Source organism: Chrysemys picta, chromosome 6 (genome assembly GCF_011386835.1).
Source record: "Chrysemys picta bellii isolate R12L10 chromosome 6, ASM1138683v2, whole genome shotgun sequence".
Lineage (NCBI taxonomy): Eukaryota > Metazoa > Chordata > Testudines > Emydidae > Chrysemys > Chrysemys picta.
In genome coordinates, this window is record NC_088796.1 from 131,059,458 (window position 1) to 131,086,928 (window position 27,471).

The 27,471-nt window shown below is 41.8% G+C and overlaps 1 protein-coding gene across 14 annotated transcripts in view; it reads left to right on the forward strand.

The window, feature by feature from the left end:
- Positions 1-27,471, forward strand: part of ZNF462 (zinc finger protein 462) — a 113,516-nt gene that overhangs the window by 42,620 nt on the left and 43,425 nt on the right. For 5 of the 14 annotated variants that reach the window (XM_005283489.5, XM_005283482.4, XM_042861038.2 and 2 more), the window contains 6 exons: positions 6,869-7,120; positions 7,591-13,067; positions 14,710-14,874; positions 16,520-16,791; positions 19,741-19,859; positions 24,238-24,429. In XM_005283489.5, coding sequence (XP_005283546.2) covers positions 6,901-7,120; positions 7,591-13,067; positions 14,710-14,874; positions 16,520-16,791; positions 19,741-19,859; positions 24,238-24,429 — 6,445 coding nt within the window. In that variant the 5' untranslated portion in view covers positions 6,869-6,900. Of the gene's footprint in view, positions 1-6,428; positions 6,671-6,868; positions 7,121-7,590; positions 13,068-14,709; positions 14,875-16,519; positions 16,792-19,740; positions 19,860-24,237; positions 24,430-27,471 lie in introns of those variants that run through there. The other 9 variants (XM_005283487.5, XM_008171896.4, XM_005283484.4 and 6 more) reach the window with 9 other exon arrangements.

The window sequence follows — 27,471 nt, forward strand, 5'->3', positions numbered from 1 at the left end:
TCATATGTTTGGAATCCTGAGGCAAAAAATCCATTGAATTATTATCATGAAAACTGCCTGTATTAGGGCAGTTCGAACTAGTAAAACCATCTGGTGTTCTCATGGAATTCAAGTAACCTATGTCTAAACACACCCCTACCCACCCACACTCCCCCCTGGTTTCTTTCCAAGTAGCACTTTGGTTCAAAATTATTTTAGATCATTTTGGGCTTTGTCTTCAATGCCAAATTAAAGTGTGTTGACCACCGGATAACTAAGAAATGTGTTAGCTGTCCCACTGTAAAACCCAAGTTGTGACAAAGCACTGTTTGTTTTGACTGCAAGGTAGCTAGGCAAAGTGAACTGTAGGTGTAGGCATGTTGTGGACCTTGCCTGGGTACCTTGCAGTAGAAACAACAGTGGATTATCTCCACTAGGGTTTTAAACTGGGATAGTTAACAAGTGTCAGTTATCCTGTTGTAGCTGAAACCCATCTTTCTTGCAGTGAAGACATAGCCTTGGAGAACAGGTTGAGCCAGTAACACTTTATCTATTGCTCTGACCTGTTTGCAGTAGTGGTTTCTGTATGTGTGAGTGTCAAGGTCTCAAGAAGAAAACACCCTTTTCTGAGAATTTAAGTTCTTGCTCACTGAAAGGTCTAAGTACTTTATGTCCCAACGCTGTTGTTGTGAAGTTTCTCTCTGTCTCATCAAAATACAGTTCTCACATAGGATTTTTTTCCTTTTAAGGATAGAAGGTTTTGCAAGCTGTCTAGTAGCTTGAAAACTCTCTTATTAGCATTGCACTGACCTAATGTTATAAATGATTTGTATGTGACATGGACTCACACACTGTAAAGGGCCAAATTAAGCACGGGTATAAGTGGATGCAACTCCACTGACAAGAAAGAAGATGCAACTCAATTGACCAGAATAGAATTTAGCTGTGTGTCTGTCTCTGTGTGTGAGTGTGCTCACATGCATTTCTTGCTCCTTGTGGAGCTTCATAGTGCCTGGTTTTTATAACAATGTAGTCAACCAGAATTTCAGCATATACTAGGTAGACTTCATTGTGTGAAACCTGGCTTGAAGCTCATGCCACATTCAAAATATTGTCTAAAATGTATATCCAAACACTAGCAGGGGGTGTTTAGGTCTTTTATTGCTGCTATTCAAATTGTGGTTTTATTATTTTTTGTTCCTGGGGTCTAGTGCATCTCTGATCACAATAGTTCCTTTTCCTGAAACCTTTGTTTTGTGACACTTTTGTATCTTGCTGAATTTCTTGATTATTCATGCAATCTTATATGTTATGCTTTTTCAATATGGGTAAATTGAGATCACATAGGAAGCTGGATAAGTACTTAATGGCCAAAATGTGGTGATGCTGCATGTATGACCATCATACACAGTCAATTTGAATTGTGTTTGACTGATGGATGCAGCTATTTTTTATACATTTTGTTTTCAAAACGTAATGCAGAAGACTTAACCATTGGGTTAACATAGAGGGAGTTTGACTGTATAGTCTATACCATGTACTGAAGGCAGAATTTAGCTTTAGAGTCTACACTATATCCAAACTGGAACCCTGAATTAACTAAGGAAGTGGGCTACTGCAACCTATGTAATACCATCAAAACCCATAAAAATGAAAAAGATAAGGAAAGAAAATAGATTTTATTTTTCATTCCTAATACAAAATGGAAGAAAAAAAAATCCGACAAAGGTCCTGAGAGGGTTGAGGTTGCTGCTAAAGAAACCACTTTAGGTTGTCTTTGAAAGAAACCACTGACTCAAGTGAGATTGCATGGATATAACTGAGGGCACAAATTTGGTCTTTCATTTCCTCATTATTTCTATTCTGTGAAGAATATAAATGACAAGACACACCCTTTTTATAGCACCCTTCAGGCTTACATTTCTCAAGCATGTCAGCTTTTCCATTGCTAGAAAGTCCTATCATTTTATTCAATGGGACATTTAATCTTGGTGTTTTGAATGGTTAAATGTAGATAGTGTTTTAAAAAAATCAACTTAAGAAAATAAGATCAGAAGCCACACATGCATGGGCTAAATAAAGCATTTCACTAGTAATCTAATCTATAGTAGGAGACAGTTCTGCAGCTGTAAAATACTGGCATCTTTTAAAATCTAGATTTCTGTGTCAGGAAAAAACGTATACCCTATGGTGTTACTCGTGAGATTTCAAGTTCTATTTCTTGAAGATTTTGTAATGTCTATAATTAGGTGCTGGTGAATCACATTGCTGTAGTGTTTCATAGTTTATTTCTGGGAGGTTAAGCTCCAACAGACCAAAAGAAAAAAAAGACCAATGCTGAGGCCTCCTGCACTTTGTCAGAGGAGAAGTTTGCTCAAACGCACAAATCCAATCTCTACTAAAACCCTTTGTTCATGCTGATCTGTTTGGCCAAGTAAAATGAGTCTCCAAGGAAATTTTGTCAAGTTGTAGCAGGTTTAGCAGCGGTGCGTCTGTAATAAACTGTACAACCCTAGGGTGGCTTTGTATCAGCTTCACCTTGGCAATAAATAAAATTTAAAGTGAACAAAATGAAAACTGTGTTTGCCTTCTGTTTGCTAGGTCTAAAGACGCTTCTGATCTTCCGAATGTTGGAAAACTCAGAAAATTGGAATACTCATTTTTAAATGTGGTGATACTAAAATTGAGCTGGATGGATATTCTGTGTGTGCTCGGCATGACCTTTTCAGTTGTGGTTGTTCATGTACGTATTCTTAACTTGTAGAAGCACTGTTGACTCCATCTCAAAACAGAACAGATGGGTAGTCAACCCTAGAAGCTCAGTTTTGAGGTCATAATACTTTAGGCTTCACAATTATTTTGTATTTTGAAGCCAAAACCACACACTTAAAAAAAAAAATAAGTCCCTCAAAACTATTTGTACTGAAGTTCAGTTGTTGCCAAGCTCTAGGAGAAGAAAGGTAGAGAGAATGGGAGACTTCAGCCTGAAGCTTTAAAACTACAAAAACTTTGGAATCAGTTTGCTCAAGTTTTTTTCCAGTTGGAAAATCAGAATGACTCTTTTTTCATATGAAACAGCCATATAATTTAAGAAAAGGTTGCACTCTATGTAGACCAAACAAACTTAGACAGTGATGTATTTAATTTCAATTTTCCCTAGTTGCATGGGGAGAGTAATCTGACATTAATATGGGTATTTTAGAAGCTATGATATCGTAGTTAGCATGGTCACAAGGCATGGGTTGGAATACTTTAGAGGTCTTGCACTATGTATGGATTCCTTGAATGGTTTGTTATTTTGGGGCTTTTTGATTTTGGTTTGTTTGTTTAAAACTTTGCGTTGGTAGTTCAGAAGCTTCCTGTTCTGCTTTTGATTTTGCTGATTTGGTAACAAAAATAAATAAATCTTGCTGTCACAATATTTGAAAAAAAAAACAGATTGTGTGTTTAGTAAAAAATCAGAATGCAGAAGGCAGTGTTGGTATGTGAACCTACAGAGCAAGATTTGCACAATTGTCCATCATGAGGCAGCAAAGGCAACCTCATGATGGACAATTGTGCAAATCTTGCTTTGTCTCCTTTATTTGGTGCATGTCTTGACAGAGTATCAACATCTGCACTGAAAATGTGCTCTTTTTTGCTTGCTGATAGATGGGTCTCTCTCGGTTCCATATCCCTTGCAGACAAGGAAAACAATAAAGAATGTATCACATTTCAGTTTCTTTGGATAGTTTAGCCCAAACTACAAGTTTCTGGTTTTTTCCTTCACACAGTGCTTGAATTTTAAAGAGAAATGTGTAAATAGTAAGGCAAACTGCCTCACAAAATAAGTTTCATTGTGATTTCAGTACATGCCTTGGTGAAAACATCCGATTGAAGGCCATTCAACTGTACCTGAGGATGTTTGTTCCTTTCATCTGCTGTGAGATTAACCTCTTCTATGACTCAGTGCTGCTTTTGTGGGAGAGGCCCTAGTAACATTAAAGCTAGAACCTATTAGAAAGGCTCTTTCGTCATTTTTTAAAAAAATCAGTAGCTTTTACTGATCTCATAACCCTTTAATTTGCTTTGTAGCAGAACAAGGAGACTGCTGGTTTGAGTTTGTCTAGACAACAGCTAGCTAGCATCCTTGAGAATAACTTCAGAAAGTGGCAGAATATTAAAGAATTGTAACTTTATATAATATAGATGCTCTAACTGTGCACTGCTGAAGCCGTTGCGTTTATCTTGTTCAGAACCTCAATTTGTCTTCCTTCAGGTTTTTATTTTGTAAACTGGTCTAAAAGTTCCCAAAAGAGACACAGTAGCAAGCCTTTTGTTATGTTCTTTCTAAAGTGACTGAAGTTTTAAGGGAAAAGGTTTTTGTTTTTCCTCTCTTCCACACAATGGAGCTTCAGAGAACCTCTTTTAAAAGGAATAGCTACAGCCTTTGTGTTGAAGGGTGTGTCTGCTGGCAGAGTTTGCTGAAGCAGACAGGCTGGCTGGTGATTAACAAAGGTCATTAGACTTTGGAATCTGGCAAGCAGAGTCAGATGGTATGTCTTCTGTGCATAGAAGGACGACTCTCAAGAGGCTGAGGCATTCTGGAGGGTTCCTTCCCCCCATACCCCTCCCCGTTTCAGAGGGCATGCTGTGTGCTGCTTCAGTCTGTAGGACAGTTTGGACAAGTGTCTTGCTTCAGTGATACTGTTGTGCTGGAACTAATTAACACATTTATCATTCATGGGATAAAAGAACCTTCAGAGATCTTTGCAAATGATCAGTTAGGGAGAAAAGGTGCTGTTTCTGACAGGGCATGGGAACAGCTAATTCTCTGTTGAAAAAGGCAAATCATAAGAAGAAGGCAAGCAGTGTTCTTATGATGATGCTTTTTCTAGCATCAACCTAGCCAAAAAAAAAAAAAAATCGTGTGTGCTTGAGATGAAGCTCAGATAAGTGAGGCCATGTTGTGCACAAGCTAGAAGCTCTCAGCCTCTGAGTGCATGAGTTGTCTGAGCTAAAATGGCTGCCCCTAAAGCTCAGAGGACTAGGGCAGCTTAGTGAGTCTTAAAGCTTCAGTGACGCAGGAGCTCATATCTCTTGAAAGTGTGATAAACACATTCAGCAGAGCTGTGGCTTGTTTGGCTGAGATGAAAGGACTAAGCTTTGGGGGATGGGCAGTGAAAACTGGATGATCTGCTTTTCTGTGAAGTGCTCTAAATGCAGGAGTCGTCTGCTCCATGGAAAAAAATTGTTTTCAGGTCTAATGGACTGTGCTAAAGGAGACGTGGGGTGGGGCTTCACTCACTGCTGTAATTTGATCCAGAGCAGAGATAGCAACCTCTTCCACACAATTTGGTCTGGTACTTGCACGAAAAAAACTTGAGAATCTTGATTATTGTGCCTTTGCTAGCTGGAAAGAAGCTGGTGCAGTGTTCCTTTTCTTGATGGGGGACTAAGGAGAAAAAGGACAAAATCCCGTGTGCACAGTAGTGTAGGTAAACATCTGGAGTGTCTGTGTGCTCAGTCTGTCCAGAATTTGACTTGACAGAAGTTTATTTTAGCAGGCTATCAGGAGGAACATTCTTGTATGTAAAATCCTGATGCAATGCCCTCTTTTATTGCATTGACATAATATTATTGGACTTTGATCTTGCTGTAGAAGTAATTTTATATTCTACAATAAATGAATGGAATTTTCATCATAAAATATTTTGGCTGCTGTTCCCTCTATCAGACCTCTGGAAGTCCTAGGTTAATGTAGCCCAGTGGAGCATGTGGGAAACTTAAAGAAGTAATTCATTCATTAAGATAATAAGTTGCTACTGTGCCCAAGAAACATATGAAGTAGGAGGACCTCTGTCTCTGACTTTTTCCCCCTGTGTTTATATATTCTTTCTTCTACAGCAGTCCATAAATTTTGAGCACAGAGGCAAATTCTCCCCCAGAATTATGTCTCACTAGATTAACTGGTCATGTACTGAACTACAGTACTTGACTTCACCAAGATCAGTGTGTCATGTTTTATATCAAATTAGGGTTTGTTGAGGAATCCTAGGAAGTCATGAAACTTTGGGGACTTTTTTATTCTTATTTCCATTGTGCTGTTGCAATGTTTTTATTAAATGAGAGCAGAAATCCCTTCCTCTCCCATCCACCACCCCATCAAAATCCTGATCCCAGAGACAGGGTATAACTCTGAGCATAGTTATGGGAAGTCCAGCCAAGAATGTAGCTCTCTTGTGTGTTTGGTGGAATTGTTTAGGGGTTGTGCAACAATCTATCAAAAGTTAATGTATCCAGATCTTTCACTGCCATAATGTCTCTTTTTTCCATCAAGGTCAAAACTGACTAGATGTTTAAACTAATTGAAAATGCAAGTTTCCAGTGGAGGCTTTTTTGTCTTTGGCAGTGAAGTAGTCAGTAGTGGTTGAATCTACAGGAAGGTTAGTGCTGGTCGAAAAGAGGCAGTAATGTTGTTTTCTAATAGTAAACCTCAATGCGTGAATGGCTGGAAGTAATGGAGCTGCTCAAATCACGTGTGCTTCCCTCGTCTTTATTTGAGACAGACTGTCAATGTAACAATAAGCCCATATAGGAAGACCCTGAGTAAGGGAAAAGCCAAGAAGGCATGGTCTACTGAATCAACATCCATTTGTCAGAAGGCTTGAATGTTTGTAGAGCCCAGCTCAGCAACTCGTGAGCCATTTAGGTAGGACTTTCTGTTAATTTGAATGTCCTTGATGCCTTTCAACATATTGAGTAAAAGTTGAGTTTCTGCTTCTGTAATGTTAGCATTTCTGGAGGTTACTAAATCTTATTGCTGACAAGCTTGATTTTATTTATTAGTCACAGTTCACTGAATGGTGTTTCTGTAACAAGTGCTTCTCCCACATTCCTTTTCTTTCAGAATTTCCTGATGTAAAAGTATTATCCAGGACCATGGAGGTGCTGCAGTGCGATGGCTGCGATTTTCGAGCTCCATCCTATGAAGACCTTAAAGCTCACATTCAAGATGTTCACACTGCTTTTTTGCAGCCAACAGATGTTTCTGAGGAAAGTCCTAGCCAGCCAAGGTCTGGCTCCATGAATGCTAGCAACCAGACAGAGGTCGAATTTTCTTCTGTAAAGGATGAATTTACAATTGCAGATGAAATTGCAGGTAAACATAAACCCCTCTTTCTTGTCGCCTGTCTTGGCATATTTTAATTTGCAATTTTCATTAATTTTATTGTAATGACAGGAAAGTGAGCATTGTCTAGTTACTGCCTTATCAGTTCTGATTACTGCTTTGTATGTAACCACTGAAATGGGGCTTTATCTGGTTTTTTTATCATCAAGAATTTTAGAAGTAGGTTTTTTTTGGTGAACTTCTGAAACTAGTGTGTTTATTTAAAGAAACTTTATTTTAGAAGTAATACATATTCCACGTTATGTCCCACATATCAGAGTTTCGCAGTAGGTACAGAAGAGAATCATAAATGAGATAGTCCAGTGCACTGCATGCATTGGAATACTGATGTACCCAAAGGGATGTGATTTTTGTTGAATATTGTATTATATCATTGAGTGGTAGGTGGGGAAGAAATTGTATGTATTTATTTCTTGTATTTTTTTCTTTTTTTCTTTTAGGGCAAAATGCAGCTCAGATGGGGACTGGAAGTTATTATAGCCATAGCCAGAGTTTTTATAGCCAGCACATGGCCCCAAATCCTAAACCAACAAATAAGTTTTTCCAGTGCAAATTCTGTGTGCGTTACTTCAGATCCAAAAACCTTCTCATAGAACATACCCGAAAAGTGCATGGCACACAAGCTGGAGGGAGCTCGGTAGGGCCGCCTGCTGCTGGATCCTTAAATTACAACATCATGATGCATGAAGGGTTTGGCAAAGTTTTCTCTTGCCAGTTCTGCACCTATAAATCGCCAAGGCGTGCAAGGATTATTAAGCACCAGAAAATGTATCACAAAAATAATCTAAAGGAGAGTTCAACTCCCCCTGCTGCTGCAGCTGCCATATCTGAATCAGCATCTGCATCCGTGCCGGTGCAGGAATCCTGCAAGGAGCTGCCTGCTGAAGTAGTAGAGCGTAGCATCTTGGAATCCATGGTCAAGCCTTTAACAAAGTCCAGGGGAAATTTTTGCTGCGAATGGTGTAGCTATCAGACCCCTCGAAGGGAACGCTGGTGTGACCACATGATGAAGAAGCATCGCAGCATGGTAAAAATACTGTCAAGCCTGAGACAGCAACAGGATGGAACCGGATTGCCTGATGTGCAGAACAAGAGTGCGCCGAACTCTGCCCCAAACTCCAACTATATCTCTATGAATGCTACAGGACGTGAGATGCCGAATGCCAACGTCTCAAACTTCAGAGGCTCTATGAGTAACTCCCTTATCAGACCCAATTCTTCTACATCTTCAAAGTTTTCTTCTGTGTCTTATCCTCAAATGAAGCCTAAGTCACCTCATAACTCTGGTATGGTTAATTTGTCTGACAGATCCCGCTATGGAATAGCTGACATGACAAATTCTTCTGCTGACCTGGAAACTAATAGTATGCTAAATGACTCTAGCTCTGATGAAGAGCTAAATGAAATAGACAGTGAGAACGGCTTGAACTCCATGGATCACCAGACCTCAGGAATGTCTGCAGAGCAGCTGATGGGATCTGATGGTAACAAATTATTGGAAACAAAGGGGATACCCTTTAGAAGATACATGAACAGGTTCCAGTGTCCTTTTTGCCCTTTCCTCACTATGCACCGCCGAAGCATCTCCCGCCATATTGAGAACATCCACTTGTCTGGGAAGACGGCTGTATACAAGTGCGATGAATGTCCTTTCACTTGTAAGAGTTCATTAAAACTTGGAGCTCATAAACAATGTCATACAGGTACAACATCAGATTGGGATGCTGTGAATTCCCAGAGTGAAAGCATAGTCTCCTCTCTGAATGAAAGCACAGTGTCTTATGAAAGTGGAAATATAAATGGCAGGAAGTCAGGTGGAATGATGGAATCCGTGCAGCAGCAACAGCAGCAGTCACCTCAACCCCACTCGCAGCACCCCTATAAATGCACGCTGTGCAACTACTCCACAACTACTTTGAAAGGTCTCCGAGTTCATCAACAACACAAGCATTCTTTTTGTGATAACTTGCCAAAATACGAGGGACCGTCATCCAATGCTCCACAAGAGAGTGAGGTGGATGCCCATGCTGCCTCCAGTACTGTGAAGAAAAGCCAGACCTCAATTCTTGGGTTATCATCTAAAAATAACTTTGTAGCTAAGGCCTCTCGAAAACTGACAAATGACTTTCCCCTCGATCTATCACCGGTGAAGAAGCGAACTAGAATTGATGAAATAGCTAGCAACTTACAGAGCAAAATCAACCAAAACAAGCAACAAGAAGATGCAGTGATTAATGTAGAGGATGACGAAGAGGAGGAGGAAGACAATGAAGTGGAGATAGAAGTAGAATTGGACAAGGAAGAAGAACAAACAGAGCCATTGATGGAGGTGTCTAGTTCTTATGCACCCCAGCAAATGTGGGGAAGAGATACTAATGATTCTCAGAAGGAGACTAATTTCAGGAACATGCCACATGATTATAATTCCACCAATGGGGCAGAAATTGAGCTAACTTTATCTGAAGATGAGGAAGATTATTACTGCTCTTCTGTCAACATGAAGGATCATCAAGGGCCTAATGCATCTCTTTTGGGCAGCCAGTCGAGTATGTATGGATCTGATCAAAACAGTGAAAATGCAGAGTTTAATGATTCTGGACGGCTTTATTATTGCAAACACTGTGACTTTAGCAACAAATCTGCCAGGAGTGTTAGCACCCACTACCAACGGATGCACCCTTACATTAAGTTCAGCTTTAGGTATATCTTGGACCCTAATGATCACAGTGCTGTGTACAGATGCCTTGAATGTTACATTGACTACACCAACTTTGAAGACCTGCAGCAGCATTATGGTGAGCATCATCCTGAAGCTATGAATGTACTCAACTTTGATCATTCCGATCTGATCTACCGCTGCCGCTTTTGCTCTTACACTAGCCCGAATGTTAGAAGCTTGATGCCGCACTACCAAAGAATGCACCCAACTGTTAAAATTAACAATGCAATGATATTTTCAAGCTACGTAGTCGAGCAGCAAGAAGGGTTAAATGCAGAGTCACAAACACTGAGAGAGATCTTGAATTCTGCTCCCAAGACCATGGCAACTTCCACCCCAGTGGCCCGCGGGGCTGGCGTGCCTGCTACATTTAACAAAAATGCTTCGAAGAGTTTTAGTCCAGAATGTGAAAATCAGAAAGAGCCTTCAGTTAATAGCGTTGTGGTGTATGACTGTGATGTGTGTTCGTTTGCAAGTCCTAACATGCATTCTGTTCTGGTGCATTATCAGAAAAAACACCCTGAAGAAAAGGCTTCATATTTCAGGATTCAGAAGACCATGCGGGTGGTGTCTGTCGACAGGGGTTCTGCCTTGGCTCAACTGTCCTTTGAGCTGGGAACTCCCATCTCCCCAAAACTGTCCAACATGGCTTCGCAGCCACCACCTCCCCCACCACCACCACCAGACCTCACCACTGAACTCTACTACTGCAAGCACTGTTCATATAGCAACCGCTCGGTAGTGGGAGTGCTCGTCCACTATCAGAAAAGGCATCCAGAAATAAAGGTCACTGCGAAATACATTAGGCAGACCCCCCCCACAGCAGCAATGATGAGGGGTGGTGAAATGCCACCTGGCATTCAGAGGCCACCAGCATCTATGCAGCTGAACAGGGGCAGCTCTGAGAGCTCTGTGGCTCCCCTCGAGAATGAAATGTTCTTCTGTCAGCATTGTGATTATGGAAATCGGACCGTTAAAGGCGTGCTCATTCATTATCAAAAGAAGCATCGTGACTTCAAAGCCAACGCAGATGTGATCAGGCAGCACACGGCCACAATTAGGAGCCTTTGCGATCGTGGCCAGAAAAAATTGTCCAGCAGCATGCCTGCGCCCACTTCCAATGCAGAGCGGGACAAGGCTAAACTAAGAGCTCTCAAATGCCGGCAGTGTTCCTACACGTCGCCTTATTTTTACGCACTGAGGAAGCATATTAAGAAAGACCACCCAAGCCTGAAGGCCACAGTTACATCCATTTTACGATGGGCATTTTTGGATGGCTTAATAGAAGCTGGTTATCACTGTGAATGGTGTATTTATTCACATACAGAGCCTAGCGGTTTGCTTGTGCATTACCAAAGGAGACATCCTGAGCATTATGTTGACTATACATACATGGCCACTAAACTCTGGGCAGGTCCAGATCCTTCCCCTCCAGCCCTAGTGATGCAATCAGAGGCAAAAACCTATAAATGCAGAGACTGCATTTTTGAAGCATCTTCCATTTGGGATATTACGAATCACTATCAGGCTTTTCATCCTTGGGCCATGAATGGGGATGAATCTGTGTTGCTGGATATCATCAAGGAGAAAGATGCTGCTGAGAAGGCTGGGACCCAGTCCGATGAAGTCGGGACCAGGGTTAATTCTGAAGAGCAGATAACCACATCACAGATGGAACAGGATGTCGATTGTGCAGAAGATTCCAGCCTTCCCCAGGAAAAAAATGTCCAGCTGGCCTCTGCAAACCCTGCAATATCCTCCACGCCGTATCAGTGCACGGTGTGTCAGTCTGAATACAACAACTTGCACGGCCTCCTGACGCATTATGGCAAAAAACATCCTGGCATGAAAGTTAAAGCTGCAGATTTTGCACAGGACATAGACATTAACCCAGGAGCCGTGTACAAGTGCAGGCATTGCCCATACATTAATACACGCATCCACGGTGTCCTTACACACTACCAGAAACGGCATCCGTCAATAAAGGTCACCGCTGAGGATTTTGTGCATGACGTGGAGCAGTCTAATGACATGGCCCAGAATGATGTGGAAGAAACGAGTAGGATTTTCAAGCAAGGGTATGGTGCTTACAGATGCAAATTATGCCCTTATACCCATGGCACTTTGGAAAAGCTTAAAATTCACTATGAAAAATACCACAACCAACCTGAATTTGACGTATTTGCGCAGTCACCGCCGAAGGTGTCTGCATCCATGGAGCTGGAGGGTACCCCCGAAATAAAGGCTTCTCCGGAAATTGCTGCTGAGGACATCGGAGAAGTCACCGTGCCAGCTTCTCATTTCTCCAGCTCTCATCTCGTGTCTCACACGGTGTTCCGCTGCCAGCTGTGCAAATATTTCTGCTCCACCCGGAAGGGGATAGCCAGGCACTACCGCATCAAACACAACAATGTCCGGGCGCAGCCCGAAGGCAAAAACAACCTCTTCAAATGCGCTTTGTGTTCCTACACAAACCCCATCCGCAAAGGGCTTGCAGCACACTACCAGAAACGGCACGACATTGACGCTTATTACACTCATTGTCTGGCAGCCTCCAGGACGGTAAGTGACAAGCCCAGTAAAGTGATCATTCCGTCTCCTCCCAAAGACACCTCTCCTCAATTGAGCGAGGAGCTGAGGAGGGCAGTGGAAAAGAAAAAGTGCTCGCTTTGTTCATTCCAGTCCTTTAGCAAAAAGGGCATTGTGTCCCACTACATGAAGCGTCACCCTGGTGTTTTCCCTAAGAAGCAGCATGCAAGCAAGCTGGGGGGCTACTTTACAGCTGTGTATGCTGATGAGTATGAAAAGCAGACTCTAGGAGAGGAGAGAAATGATTTTGAAAAGCCTGAGGTGGAGAATGAGGCTCAGGAAATCGAGTGGCTTCCTTTCAGGTGCATAAAATGTTTCAAACTGTCCTTCAGCACAGCCGAGCTGCTGTGTATGCATTACACTGACCACCACAGCAAGGATTTGAAGAGAGACTTTACCATACTGGGATGTGGCACCCGTTCTCAGAGCTCTGCCTACCAGTGCAAGCACTGTGATAGTAAACTGCATAGCATGGCAGAACTGACCTCACACTTGAACAGTCACAATGAGGAATTCCAGAAGCGTGCCAAACGTCAAGAGAGGAGGAAACAGCTTTTGAGCAAGCAGAAATATGCAGATGGTGCTTTTGCAGATTTCAAACAAGAGAGGGTAAGAGAGTGTGTGTGTGTTCTCTCAACACCCCCCACCCCTCCCTGGCTGCTTATTATTAGTGTCCACATGCATGTGCTCTTTGGCAGCCAAACCGCTACAGGCAAGCAAGTGACTTAGTGTGCCGATGAGTTCTATAAATCAATGGAACGTTCTAGCTCGATTACAGCCCCCACCCCCTCCCCCCTTCTGTATCCCTTTCTAGAGCTTCCTAGGGGATTTCTGTTTCCTCCTCTCCTCCTGGGAGTAGTCTCCTTATCTGGCACTTAATTATGTGACTTTCTATTACAAGGCCCCTGGCCTCTGTCTTTTTCCCAATCCCCCCAGTCATCATCCCTTGTAATAACACCAATTTCCTTCTCAGGAATAGCCTACTCAATAAGGCTCGGTGTCAGCATAATGTGGGTAATATAGCTGACAAGGGGCCTCAACCAAAGCCTATTAATATCAATGGGCATCTCTCTAGTGACTTCAGGCTTTGGATCAGGCCCCGTATGAACTTTGGACCTAATTTTGTTCTGTTTCACTGGTGTAAATCTGGAGTAACTACTTACCATTGTGAAGGAGTGACTCATAGTTTATATTGGAGTCACCCAATGGCATAATTTGGCCTTGTAATTAAAAATTAATAAAGCTCTGTCATTAGGCAGAAATTCAGAGTTCATACTATGCAAATGTTTTACCTGCATATTTTAAAGGCATTAACAAGGGGTAATTGAAAACTTGAGAGGAGATTTTGCAAAACAGCCTAAGGGATTTAAACACATATTATCCATCTATGTTAATGGATGTGTATGTATCATAAAATCTTAGAATATCAGGGTTGGAAGGGACCTCAGGAGGTCATCTATTCCCACCCCCTGCTCAAAGCAGGACCAGCCCCAACTAAATCATCCCAGCCAGGGCTTTGTCAAGCCTGACCTTAAAAACCTCTAAGGATGGAGATTCCACCACCTCCCTAGGTAACCCATTCCAGTGCTTCACCACCCCGCCTAGTGAAAAAGTTTTTCCTAATATCCAACCTAGACCTCCCCCACTGCAACTTGAGACCATTGCTCCATGTTCTGTCATCTGGTACCACTGAGAACAGTCTAGATCCATCCTCTTTCAGGTAGTTGAAAGCAGCTATCAAATCCCCCCTCATTCTTCTCTTCTGCTGACTAAACAATCCCAGTTCCCTCAGCCTCTCCTCATAAGTCATGTGCTCCAGACCCCTAATCATTTTTGTTGCCCTCCGCTGGACTTTTCCCATTTTTTCCACATCCTTCTTGTAGTGTGGGGCCCAAAACTGATGAGGCCTCACTGGTGCCGAATAGAGGGGAATGATCACGTCCCTCGATCTGGTGGCAATGCCCCTACTTATACAGCCCAAAATGCCATTAGCCTTCTTGGCAACAAGGCTAAGTCATTTAGGGTGCTTTGCAAAATCTGTACCTCTGTTCTTAAAGTGCCAAGAGAGTGGGCTTTTTCTTTTCTATTTGAACAAACAAAAATGGCTTGCCTAATGGTTTTTGTTTTAAAATCCATGCTGTTGCAAGGTATGTTTGTAATCTCTCTCTCTTTCTCTATCTCTTTTTTGGTTAAGTTAGTTCTGGAAGCAAATTTCAGTGTATATGTTGATTATACTGATGTGTTCCAACAGACGTTCGGTCACTTGGAAGATGTATCAAAATTTAAGGAGAGAAAAGTTGTTGGATACAAATGTAAATTTTGCGTGGAAGTTCATCCCACCCTTCGAGCCATCTGTAATCACCTTCGCAAGCATGTTCAGTATGGGAATGTCTCTTCTGTGACAGCTACCGTAAAGGTGAGAATTATAAGAACTGGCCATGTGTTTGTTTGAGGTTAAGGCCTGATCAAAAAGCTCACTGAAGCTGGTGGGCAGACTTTCTCATTAAATTCAATTTGGATTAGGTACTGATGTACTAAGACCATCATCCAAATCTAATGAACAGTTTTCTGTGTTGTCTCTGGATTATTTTAATGCTAGATTTTTCAGATGTTAGTTGCAACTTTCTTCTACCTTTGATTCAGGACATGAAGACTATTTTTTGCCACGGAGTATATCCCATTTCTCTTGCATAAAGGAATGTGTCTTGTCCATGGTAGAAAGCGTAGGCCTCTGAGCAGGAAGCTCTTGTCCAGCTATTCTGGGCTACTTTTTTACTGTCTTTGCCTCTGAAGGCAAAATTTTCAGAAGAGGAAACCTGAAGTGTGTGTACACACAAATGTACATGAAATTGTGTGTTACGTGCTTGCATGCATAGTTACAATGACATAAGCAAACTGGGTGTTTGTATCTGCAAACAGCCATTCCGATGGCTAACTAGTCATTTACCTGAACCATTGGCCCAACTAAAGAGGCTAATTGTAAATTCACTTTATTTTTCATGTGCAAATGGACTTTTGCTTCTAGGAAATCTGGTGTGCAGGGGAGGACTGGGGGTTACTACCTCACAGCCGATTCTTCAGGATATCAACTGGGGAGTGTGCCTGCAATCATGCTGCAGGAGCTGTGAACACATTCCTTTTGCTGCAGTGAGAATTCAGAATGGGTTAAGTAGCAGAGCTGACCCCACAATCCCCTGTTTCATAACCGCTACTGCATACTGCTATAGAGCAACTAAATCCAGAAAGGTCTGAACTGCTCTACCTAAGAGGGCTTTTATTATTTTGTTGTCCTTTCCCTGTCCTCCCCTTTTGCTTACGTGATGCTACAAAAGAGATTGTCCCTTTTCTCCTACCCAGCTATCCTTTTCAAGCGTAGCCTACAGGATCGTCGTCATCTTTTTGAGCAAAAGGAAATTACTTAAGTAGTTGAGCAAGAAAGCTGAAAACCAAGGTCAAATGAATGTGGGGCCACCCTCTCAATCCATTTTAAGCTGTTGATCACAACAAAATATGTGCCATGATGAATAAGATTAAGGGAGGGGAACAAGAAACAGGTAACTGTTTCTGAAGAGGAGTAGTGTTTTCTTAGAGTGCCTGTTGTTTCTCTCTCGTGAATTTAGTGCTGGTGGAAAGTGTCTGCTCAGCAGCCCTTGAAAGGGGAGGTGTGGGTTAGTCCAGAGGCAAGGACAATGCAAGTTTCCTCCATACCACCCTCCTCTGTGTCTCTAACCTGTTTTAGGGGATCCACCTCCAGGGCTTAGATGGTTGTTAGCTCAGTTTCTACTTCAATTCCATGGCTTTTGTGCTGACATTGACAATAGTACTTAGGACCAGTTGTGAGAGTTAGTCTTTTTTTAGAGTAGATTTGAAACTGTGGGACCTTTTCCTGAAGAAAGCCATTGATGATATGGGAACGGTGCAGGGATATCTTTAGAACATAGATGTAGTGGGATTCCAGGAGACATTCTGAAAAGGGAATCTTAGTAAAGTTAACACATGGGGAAGACCCAAGGCAGAAGGGAGAGAGAATTGATGGCTTTGGGGGGGTATGTGTTTTTTAGCAGGAAGCGGAAGATTCTTCAAACACAACTTTGGAGGGTTTTGAGGGAGCAAAAGACCATGGCATGGTGGAATTTACAGAAGCTGAATCTGGAGCATCCTTGGAAGATGAAACCAGGCCTGGGGGCTACCACTGCAGCCAGTGTGACCGGGTTTTGATGTCTATGCAGGGTCTGCGATCTCATGAGAGAAGTCATTTGGCTCTGGCCATGTTTACCCGTGAAGACAAGTACAGCTGCCAGTATTGCTCCTTTGTCTCTGCTTTCAGGCACAAGTAAGTTTTTGCAATAGAAGTACAGACCAGTGATACTGCTTTCATATGTGCTGACATTACAGGGAGCACTGTACACTTGAAAACTGGACACCTTTACTGTTTAATTGCTTCCCCCCCTTTTTCTAGTTTTCGGGTATTCACATTCTTCTGAGTCCCCTTACCAATGTCTCTGATTCTTTTCATATTTTTTTTTTAAATGTTCAGTCTCCTTTTTTCTGTGGGGGAAGAACACACACAAACAAAAGCGGCAAACTTCCTACACAGAGGAAACAATGAAACTGACCACCTTCACAGTGCTGTCAAATTCATGAAATAAACAGGAAAGAAAAGAGGGAAATATTCATAAATAAGGAACCTGGGTGTTACCTGTAGCAACAGTTTTCAGATAGCAGTGTGATATTTTTGTTGTTGGAAGTGGAGTTTTGTTGGATTGATTTAGAGAGATGTAGTCTCTTTAATGCTGAGCAGTTCTCAAGAGCTGAACTTATTGTGGTATGTAAATTGTTCTATGAAAACATTATCCACAAGAGTACAGGGCTCTTCTCTGAATGAGTTCCACAACATACTCCATTTTCTGATGCAACAAATTAGGTGTTAGCAGAACTAAGCAAACTTCTCACAAAGTATGTGGTAAAGGTTTTCTTAGACTGGGGGGAGAGGTAGCTTCTTAATTGGCTTTTTAAACTTACATTTCTTTGCGGTGGGCCTTTAAAAAAGTATTTTGTAGGATTTCTCCCCTCTTCCCCCCCCCCCCCCCCCCAAACCCCCATGGACAGGCTTGAGAACACATGCATGCTTCATCTATCCTCCAAGGAGACACCTACTCATCCAACGAAGGAGGGAAAATCCATGCTCTGTTCTGTCTGAAAAATTTGTGGCATCATCCACAGCATCGTAAGTCAGGATTAAGTGTGTCTGCTCTGCAGCCAAATCCATACCTAGGGAGAGAGCAGGATACAGAAAACAAATCTTGTGTTCTAGACAGGCGACACTTCCACCAGCACCCCAAGCCAGGTTATAACCATAATCTGTTTTACAGGCTCGGAGAGGTAAAAGGACAGGGCATCCCCCAGGGAGTGTGTGTTGGGCACAGGGGCTGCTTCTGAGCAGAGACATTCCCATACTGAACCTGCAGGCCCTGGCAGAACTGCATTGGTGGAATACAGATTGTGCCCCCCCCCCCCCCCCGTTCACACACACAACTCTAGCACTGAGGTTGCCTGCACTCTTCCCTGGCAAGTGTTATACTTGCTCTGGAGTGAAGAAAGTGCTGGGATTAAATAGGGAGGATCAAGGTGGAGTTCTGTGAATTTGTGGTTGCCATAGAAATAGGTGCAATCTACCTCATCTCTCCAACTTGGGTAAAATAGATAATTGGGAGAGAGGAAAATCCGTAGTGCAAGCTTAAAAAAAAAAAAAAAAAAAAACCTAAAGAAAAACTGATTGGAAAAGAATCTTGGAGGTGGGGCCTATGGTTTGAGTTTAATTGTATGCGGTCCTGTATGGACTAGTATTCTATATTATACGTCTTTGGACTGGCAATCTGTTTTCATTGTTAAGCAAGTTTGTTTCCGTGTCAGGTATTTAAAATGGGGTTTTGTTATATGAAGTATCGACACAAACGGATGCTCAGCATATTTTATTCATTGAGCAGATACGTTAATTTCACTGGAATGGCAGTAATTATATCTCCTTACTGAATTTACAATAAAATTATTTTGCTATGAAGTGCTCCTGTAACTAAAGTCGTACTGTATATTTGGTTACTATCCAGTGTTAATTTGAATGGACTAAGTGTGCAGCTTTTGCACCGTCGGACAGGCATTTTCATAGGTCAGGCTCTTTTTTGTGGTAGTACAGGATGAAAAATGCAGCAGGAATCCCTGCATTGTGTGTGAAGCTGCTGATATTTAGTATGAATTTGCCAATTTAAGTGAAATATAAGCAAATTTGAAAATAAAACGGAAGCACTTCTGAGGCTAAAGGCTATTTCCCCCTCCCATTAGTCTATTGCCATGCACCGCATGCGCACGCAGGCTGAAACTAGGATAAGAGTCAAAAGTTTTAACATGCCATGAGAAGAGGCTGTTGTTGGGATGTGTCTAGCCCAGCCTAAAGTGGCGCTTGCTCTCTTGAGATTTGTGGACTCAGGAAGATCGGCTGGTTTAGAGAAGCTTCCACACTCCAGGGTTCTGAGTCAAACGTTATGATGTTCACCTAGTGCTTCATTCTTCTAAATCAAATGTAATTCTGGGTTGAGCTGTTATATAAAGATTGATTAGAAAGAGTCTGGAATCTGAAAGGGTTTCTTACCCCCCTCTCTTGCTTTGACTTCTCACAAAGAAGATCCTAGCATAGATGTTCCCTGCTACCCACCCTTTCTTCTTGGGCTCCATGCACTGTCTCCCAAATCTCTCTCTCAAACCATCTTTTTTTGCTCCTGGAACTCCATGGTTGGCTCCTGCACAGCCTGCTGGCATCTTCCCCAGAACAGACCAACCAGTTTCTGTTCTCTTTGCCAAAAGAAGGCTTCCACAGTAGAGCAGGTTGAAAAATGTCAAAACTTGCTGATTGGAGGGGGAAATGGGGCAAACTTTTCACAAAGACTCTTGCTAAACCCAAAATTGCTGTGTTGTGTTTTTGTTTTTTTTAACCAGCTCGGTTCCATAGCACCTATCCCGTTTAACTCTGGATAAGATTAACACCAGATTTTTCCCAATTATCCTGTTTAAGTGGCTTGCATTCTGCATAACGTTGGGCTCAGTTCTCCCACCCTTCCTCATGCTAGATACTACCTTGCTTTGCAAGTTGCCTCATTGGATTAAGGTGGTACCCAGCATGACGAAGGGTAGCAGAGTCTGGCCCATTAGGCTTTCAGCCTGGCATATGAAGTAGTAGCTGAAGTTATTTAATATTTTGTGTTTCCTTTTTCTGCTCTCCCTTGCCAAGTTTGGATCGCCATATGCAGACTCATCACGGACACCATAAACCATTCCGTTGCAAACTCTGCCCATTCAAGTCCTCCTATAATAGCCGTCTGAAAACTCATATACTCAAAGCTCATGCTGGTAAGTCTCTGTCAATTTTATGATGCAGCAGCTATAACAAATGTCTTACTCTTTGTTGGTCAGTGCCACTGTACCAGTTAAACTTTTCATTGCCAGTTTTGGGTGGGATTTTCAAAGGTGGTTCAGTATTAAATTCCCTGCTCCCATTAAATTCAGTGAGAGTCTTAACATTGACTTCAGAGGGAGCAGAATTAGGCCAACACTGAGCACGTCTGAAAATCCCACACTTTTGTTTCTAAACGTGTGCTCAGTCATTCAGCTTCTAGTATTGGTGGCCAGACAAGTCTGATACTCACATGTTGATGATCTGCTGTTCTGATCTGTTTATATTTTAAATGACTCCTGAAATGAGCTGGGATTTGCATTTTGGACTGTCATGTGTTGGCTTCAATGTGCAAACTGAACGGTGAGCCAGATTCTCAGCTGGCTTAGACTGGCATAGCTCCGTTGGTGGAAATAGAGCTTATGCTGACTTACACAAGTTGAGGAGTGAAGTATTTTATAGCCCTTTGCCCTGTTGTATAGAATATGAACACACAACCAACACACTTGTGATATGGGAATTGGGAAAGTGATACAGGGGAGGGAAAGGATCACAGCAAAATATTACACCTGTGACTGTCTAAAGGTATGAGACACAAGATCGTTCAGAGACTGATCTTGGTTTTCTGGCCTCAGCCATGTGACATATTTCTGCATTAAAAAGGTTATCACAGGACTGGGGTCAATATCTACTTACTCCTTTAGCTACTGTTACAAATTCCTTTTAATAAAAAAAAAAAAAGGCAAATCAAATCAAATGCAGATAAGTAGACTGTCAACCAAAACAAACCACCACACAGTAATCTAGCTAATTACTAAAACCCAACGGTGTTGGACATCTGTCAGTAACTACATCTCTGAACCTCCAGGGATTGCTGATAAATAAATAGAGATCTCCCATCTCCTAGAACTGGAAGGGACCAAAGGTCATCGAGTCCAGCCCCCTGCCTTCACTAGCAGGACCAAGTACTGATTTTGCCCCAGATCCCTAAATGGCCCCCTCAAGGATTGAACTCACAACCCTGGGTTTAGCAGGCCAATGCTCAAACCACTGAGCTATCCATCCCCCCCCCCCCCCCATGATCACATGGTCACATCTTGTTCTCATAGCAGTTCCTTCTGCCTGTTCTGCAATGGCACAATTAATAAAATAAAATTGGTTGTAGTCCACTAACAAGAAGTTAATCTTTCCTGTTAAATTAAAATAGATCAAAATTAACCTTGGATGAAGGGCAGTCAGGAGTCGCCTATAGTTTTGCTGCTGCTCTTCATTCTGTTTCCTATATTGATTGCAGATTTCACACTTGCGTACCTTATCTTCAATGACAGCATTCATGCCAGGCCCTGTTCTTACACCTATCAGTATACGGCTAGGCACTGTGAATTAGTTTTAACGTTTCTGACCTCACGCTGTGTGGTATTATGAGATGGTGTCCTTTGTACAGAATCCCATTTTAAGCAGCTATTTCAGTTTGTATAGTCCCAATAAGTTTTCATGTGTGGAAGTGCCTGGGTGCTTTTTGTTGGCCGTCCATTTAGAATTAATCTCTCAAGCTGTTGTACCGTTGGGCTATTTTGTATTTCTTGTTTGAGCTTGTCAAAATTTTGTTTAAAAATTTGTAAGTGAGCCATATTTCCTCCAAACTCCTTTTTCTGTAGATTCTTGATTTTGCTATATATAGGTGATCTTGAAACCATGTCTGCTCTGAGAAACTCCTTACAGGGCCTGTATCTCACATTATGCAAGTACTTTTGGAATTTCATGGTCACTTTCTGGAGTGTAGGTGGCGCTTTGCACAATGGTTTGTGTAATAGTTTCCAAAGTTTCATGGTCTATTTCTGCCTCAATCCGTGTCTACCAAATAGACATTCATGAAACCGAATAATTATTTTTTTCAATCTAAGAATAGCTTAGTTATGTTTTAGTCAGTCCTCTGGAAACACAAGTAATCACCTTCCGGGAAGGCTACCCCCCAACCCATGTGAGTTTGAATCAACCAAGATCTTAGACTCTTTCTAATCTCAAAATATTCCAGGTTTAGCGCTTCCATGACAACCTTTTTTTTTTTTAATTAAATTCCCAAAACTTTTCTCTCCCTGATCAGACCTGTGCTAATCTGAACAAATTTAGAAGTGAATTTGCTTAGATAAGGAATTCTGGGTCTTTCCATTTGTACAGTTAGTTGCCTCCATCTTTCTGGCTCTGGTCAAACTCCGTTTGTCACGGAGTACGTATTTTACATTCACTCCTATCTGGTATTTGTTCCTGTTCAATGTAAGGTTCTTTCTTTGGCGTGTTACGGAATGTTATGTGGTGCCTCTCGTTGTGTTGTTGTCTTCACCCCAAATCAGCAGATTGTTAAACTATTACTTCCACCCGATCCACATTCTAAATAATCTAGATCATGATGCTTTGGTACATCTCAGGATCTGAGACAGTCCCAAAGGGATATCATTTAAATATATAGATATAGATATCTGCAAAATGGGGAGTTGAAGATAGATCTTTGTAGTTTTTCTATTGTCAGACCTACCAAAAGTCTTGCCTTGCATCCAAAACTGAAAGTACACTTGCATTTTGAAGTCCTAGATAAAACCACCTCAGCTGTTCTCATAGAGTAGTGCTTATGTTTGATAACCTTATTCAAATCTTCTTGATCCATTACAGTACTTAACTTGTTTGAGTTCATTATGATGTCCCTAATGTTAATAAAGTCAGTCGGCGCCTGTATTTATTCAATAACATCTAATTTTACCATATCATGAAGCTCATCCTTCTTGCTCACTGTATTTTGGACAGTATGCTGGTGCCTATGTCAATGGGATGCATTATATCCTTAATGCATCCTGTCCCACTAAGCAACCAATTATATTCTGGAAGAATTACATTTGCATATCGTCTGTAAATGTGTTTTACACCTTTTGTTAATCAGCATTTGCAGATGGGACCACGTGGGAATTCTTGTTCCACTACTTCGTACACTGAGTGGTCTGTCCTTCTCCAGATACACCAGTATGGGTTTGCCAGGTGGTCTTATTTTGTGTCTTACACTAAAGAAGCTTAGTTGTTGTTGTTGTTTAATTTTAGCACAGAGTGGTCACTAATCTTTTTGTGTATGCTTGCTGTGATTATGTTGCACTGAGCTCCAGTATATATTTTCAAATTCTCTTTTTGTTTATTTCCATGTCACAAACCCAATCTGTTCCAGAACCTTGTTTTCTAAATTTATGAAGAGACCCCCCACAGTCAAAAGAATTGTTTCTGCATCTTCATTATCAAAGCTTTGTCCTCCAGCTAATGTTCATAAATATTTTACACTTATTTTTGTTTTGTTTTTTTGTGGTTTGTTTGTAACCCATGCTTACTCGGTGTGGTGCTTTGTTCTCCCTTCCAGATAAGAGCGATACTTGCATATGTAACACCACAACCCTCGTGTTGGACAACTTTGCTTTGTGTTCCAATTGCCTCTGCACTTACTGCAAACAAATCTGGTCTTTGCAATTTGTTTATCCTTGTATTCCATCTTTATGGCTTGGAATGTACTAAGAATTACAAGCACTTCTGTTCTTTCACTTCTTCTTAATGCTTTCCATAACACAGTTTTTGCTAGCCTTACAAATATCCACTTTTCCTAGTATTGTCATGTCCATTTCTTGTAATAACATTACCTTGTTCTGGTTATCACTTATACTAGTGACTTAGCTTTGTTACGTGGTGACCAATGATCTTGCCTGGCAGCAGGTTTCATGTAAGGAAAATGTACCTTTCCCAAATTGCCTGGATCGCCGTATTCTTGAAGATTTTGAAGGATTTTGGCTAGCATCTTGTAATGCCCTTCATGTTCCTTCTGTAATGCTTCTGGACCTGCTACATGTAGCAGTATGGAGGATTCCACCCTCTCCAATTACTGTGAAAGGCCTCTTGCTTCCAAGAAAATTTGGAAGTCCTGTACCCACCTCTTCCAGCTCTCTTTCAGCTTGAGGGATTCAATCAGCTCCATTTCGCCAAAGATTGTTTTCTTCCAACACCATGCAACAAAGTTGTGATGCACGGAAGTGCTGATGAGAGGCTGGTCTTTATTTGCTGGCCTCTAGTCATGTGACAAGGGGGCCAGGGTTTCAAAAGGGCAATATCTTTGTCAGATGGCAGGTGTCACTATCCATAGACTCCAGTACCGACTGTTCCAACAGGAAAACTAAATAGCTGGTTTTCTTTGGAACCAGTCTTGCACCAGAGGAGTCAATGGGAGTTTTGCCATTGAGTTCAGTAGGAGAAGGATGGGGCCCCATTATTTCTTTTGTGAGCTGATGACTTGCCTGTATTTCGCTCACCCAGGTGAACATGCCTACAAATGCTCCTCCTGCTCATTTTCCACCATGACAATCAGCCAGCTGAAAGAGCACTCCTTGAAAGTGCATGGGAAAGCACTGACACTACCAAGACCCCGCATTGTCAGCCTTGTAGCCTCACTCGCCCAACACGCCTCCAAGAACCACACTCCTGCTGAAGAAGTGGAGGACTCTAATGGTAAGAGGTGCCTCAGAGCAAGAACCTAACTGTCTAAAGTGCTGTTTACACACCCACCCACAAACAGATATATTAAGGCAACAGCCTGCCCCAAAGGCAGTTTCTTTGATCACTTTGTAAAGGAAAATCTGAGGTTGCTTCTAAAATGAGAATAAATTTTGTTTGAAGTATGTGATCTACAGAAGCACCTGACTAATTCATGCTCCTCTAACTTGTCCAGCCCATAACTGATACTCAGGGTATGTGAGGGTGTCTTTACTCCTCAGCAAAGATTTATGGGGGAGATTTTTATAGACACAATTAGATTCTCAACTCCCACTGAGAATCAGTGGGAACAGGATATCTAACTCCCTCTCTGTGCCTCTGAAAATCTCCCCCTAAAAGCTACAGGGTGTGTAGAAAAGAAGACCAAAATATTGGCTGTATCAGGATGGTGAGTAAAGATGGTGAGTGAAGTAGAAGAGACATTATTTTCCCACCCTCCCGCCTCCCTTAAGCCCATTGTAAGAGCAGCAGGCTGCTCGGGGCTCTGGGAATTTTGGTCAGTGTGGTTGAATAGAGCAGATGCAGAAGTGGAGTATGGATGCTATAGATGACACAGACCCTAGCAAGCTTACAGGGAGATAATGCCGCTACACGGTCAAGCGCCACATCTTGAACCCCCAGGCCAGCAAGGGAGTTGGTACTTAGGCAAGAAACTACTATGGTTCCTGAGTGAGCCATATTGACAAGGAAAAAAGACGCACAAGGAGCTGGGCAGAAGTCCCAGCTCTCTGGTGATCTTCAAAGGTTGTCTGGGATTTCCTCAGATCAGATTTTCCATGGAAGAGTTAGAAAGGAAGGAATGTAATTATTGTTCCAAATATTCCATAGAATGTTCTGACTATTTTGGGGTTTTTTGTTGAAACAAAAAGTTTCATTTCTAAGGGGGAATGAGAGAGAATGAAAGAGGACTAAACCCAGAGGCACAAACCCCAAAAGACTAAAATAGAAACTAAATTTTTCAAAGAAAACTTGTAAAGATGTGAACAGCACAAACATGTTCCAAAAAGGCTGTTGTTTTCTTTTTTCAAAAACACCTTTTCAATGAGACAGTTTTGACCAGCCCAGTTCAGATCCCTTCCTTTCACAGGGAATACTGACTGAGCTTCTACTAATATCATGTTTGCTAATACTAACTAGTCCAATGAGTAAAGTATCTCTGGTGTGCATTATTGCGTTTTTAAAAAACATTTCTCTGACTCTTCGGATTTGAAAACTCAGTCGTTATCAATGGCTCTACCAATCTTTAATGTGAGTTAGCAAGGTTCGACTAATGATGAAGGAATCAAGAAATGCATAGAGACAATGTTATGGACTTTGGAAGGATGATGCATTTGCTTTCTGTTGCTCATACTCAGAGCTCCAAGTCATGATTACAGGAGCAAGGCATGAATTACAATTATCGTCTGTAGCCTGTTATGTTTTCAGTACTGTAGTCTTTTTATTTTTAAAGAGGAGTGGATATTAGTTAAAGGGTTCTGGTTTAAAAAGTTTTAGGTACACTGAAACTCACTCATTATCGTAGGAGGTCTCTGTTAAACAGTCCAGATTTGTATTGTGACCAGAGGCCAAGACACAGTTTGTCCCAAATAGCTTGATTGTCTTTAAACTAGGTTAATAGTTAAATGACTTTAACTAATAAAATCCACCAGCAGCCAATTAGAAGAGCGCAGGTGAAGTAATAATCCTATGAACAGTCTCAGCGTTGCTTAGGAAAGGAATAACCTGCTTTAAGTAATTTTCTTGACATTGCGGAGTTGGTTACAGACCAAATTAATGATCAATCTGCTTTTGATATGGTTCATTTTGGATTTTTAGAAGTGGCTGAATAGAGTTCCATGTAACTCAGACCTGTAAGCTGCAGGTGATGCGTGGAATAGATAAATGATTGGTCAGAATAATGGAAAGCAGGCAGTCCATGTGAAAGGCGCTATTATGCCCCACTGGGGGAAGTATTAAGTGGGGTTCACACAATACACAGTAGTTGGACCTCCACTGTTCTAACAGATATAAATAACCTTCCCCTGGGCTGGCTATAATCTGGTTAATTTGCTGATGACACAAAATTGGATCAGCGTGAGGGTACGTGGCAAACATGGATACTGTATCAAATGAATTTGGACTTGTATCATGAATCAGTAGCTATATGGCAACAAAGTACAATTGAAAGCTTATAAATCAGGCTCAGTTAGTATGGCATGTCCATTGAAATGAATGGAACAGAACTAGAGCAGGCTGGCTTGAAAGAGACGTTGGAATGGACAATGTGGAGCCTGAAAGAGTAAATTGTAGGAGGGGTGCACAGGCAAAATAGCGAAATGCACATTTGCCGCAGCCTTGCTGGAATAAAATGGTTCTGTGACGAGCGCCCAGTAGAAATGTTGCCTCCAGTTCAGGCAGAAGTTGTTTCCTAAGGCACCACTTTTAAAGGTCCAAAGAAACACATTTAGGCTGGTCCATGCATTACAAGGCAGGAAGGAATTTAAATCTGTACGACTCATTTATTTGAGCTTTTTATTGGGAGCAATGAGCACAGCTTTACAGTGTATGTCCTGGAGCTGGGAACTTGGAGTGAGTAGACTTCTAGGTCGCTTTCGGTGGTCCGGTCCTTGTTGGCTGTGTCGTCAGTAAAAAGAAGTTTTATGCCTCCAATGCTGGTATAAACTGGTCCAGGTCAGCAGTGAGCAGTTGTTTGGAGGTCTGTGGTGAAATGAACTGATGAACTGTGGTGGTGGTGAGGCGAAGGCCTAAACAGGCATAGAGCCAGAACTGCCCTCTCAATTCCTAGAGGTGTAGGCCTTGCAGGTCAGCACTGAGTCTTATTAATGAGACAACATGGGAAGCTGATCCTATTTGTACCATGCCTGGTTAGGGACTTCTATATGTGCACAGTATTTCTGATCTAGAAGGTGATTGTCGCCATGTTATCAGGTGCTTCTTAGATGGGAATCGGTACATTCTGTAAGCAAAAAATCCCCCCCCCCCAACTATTTATTTATT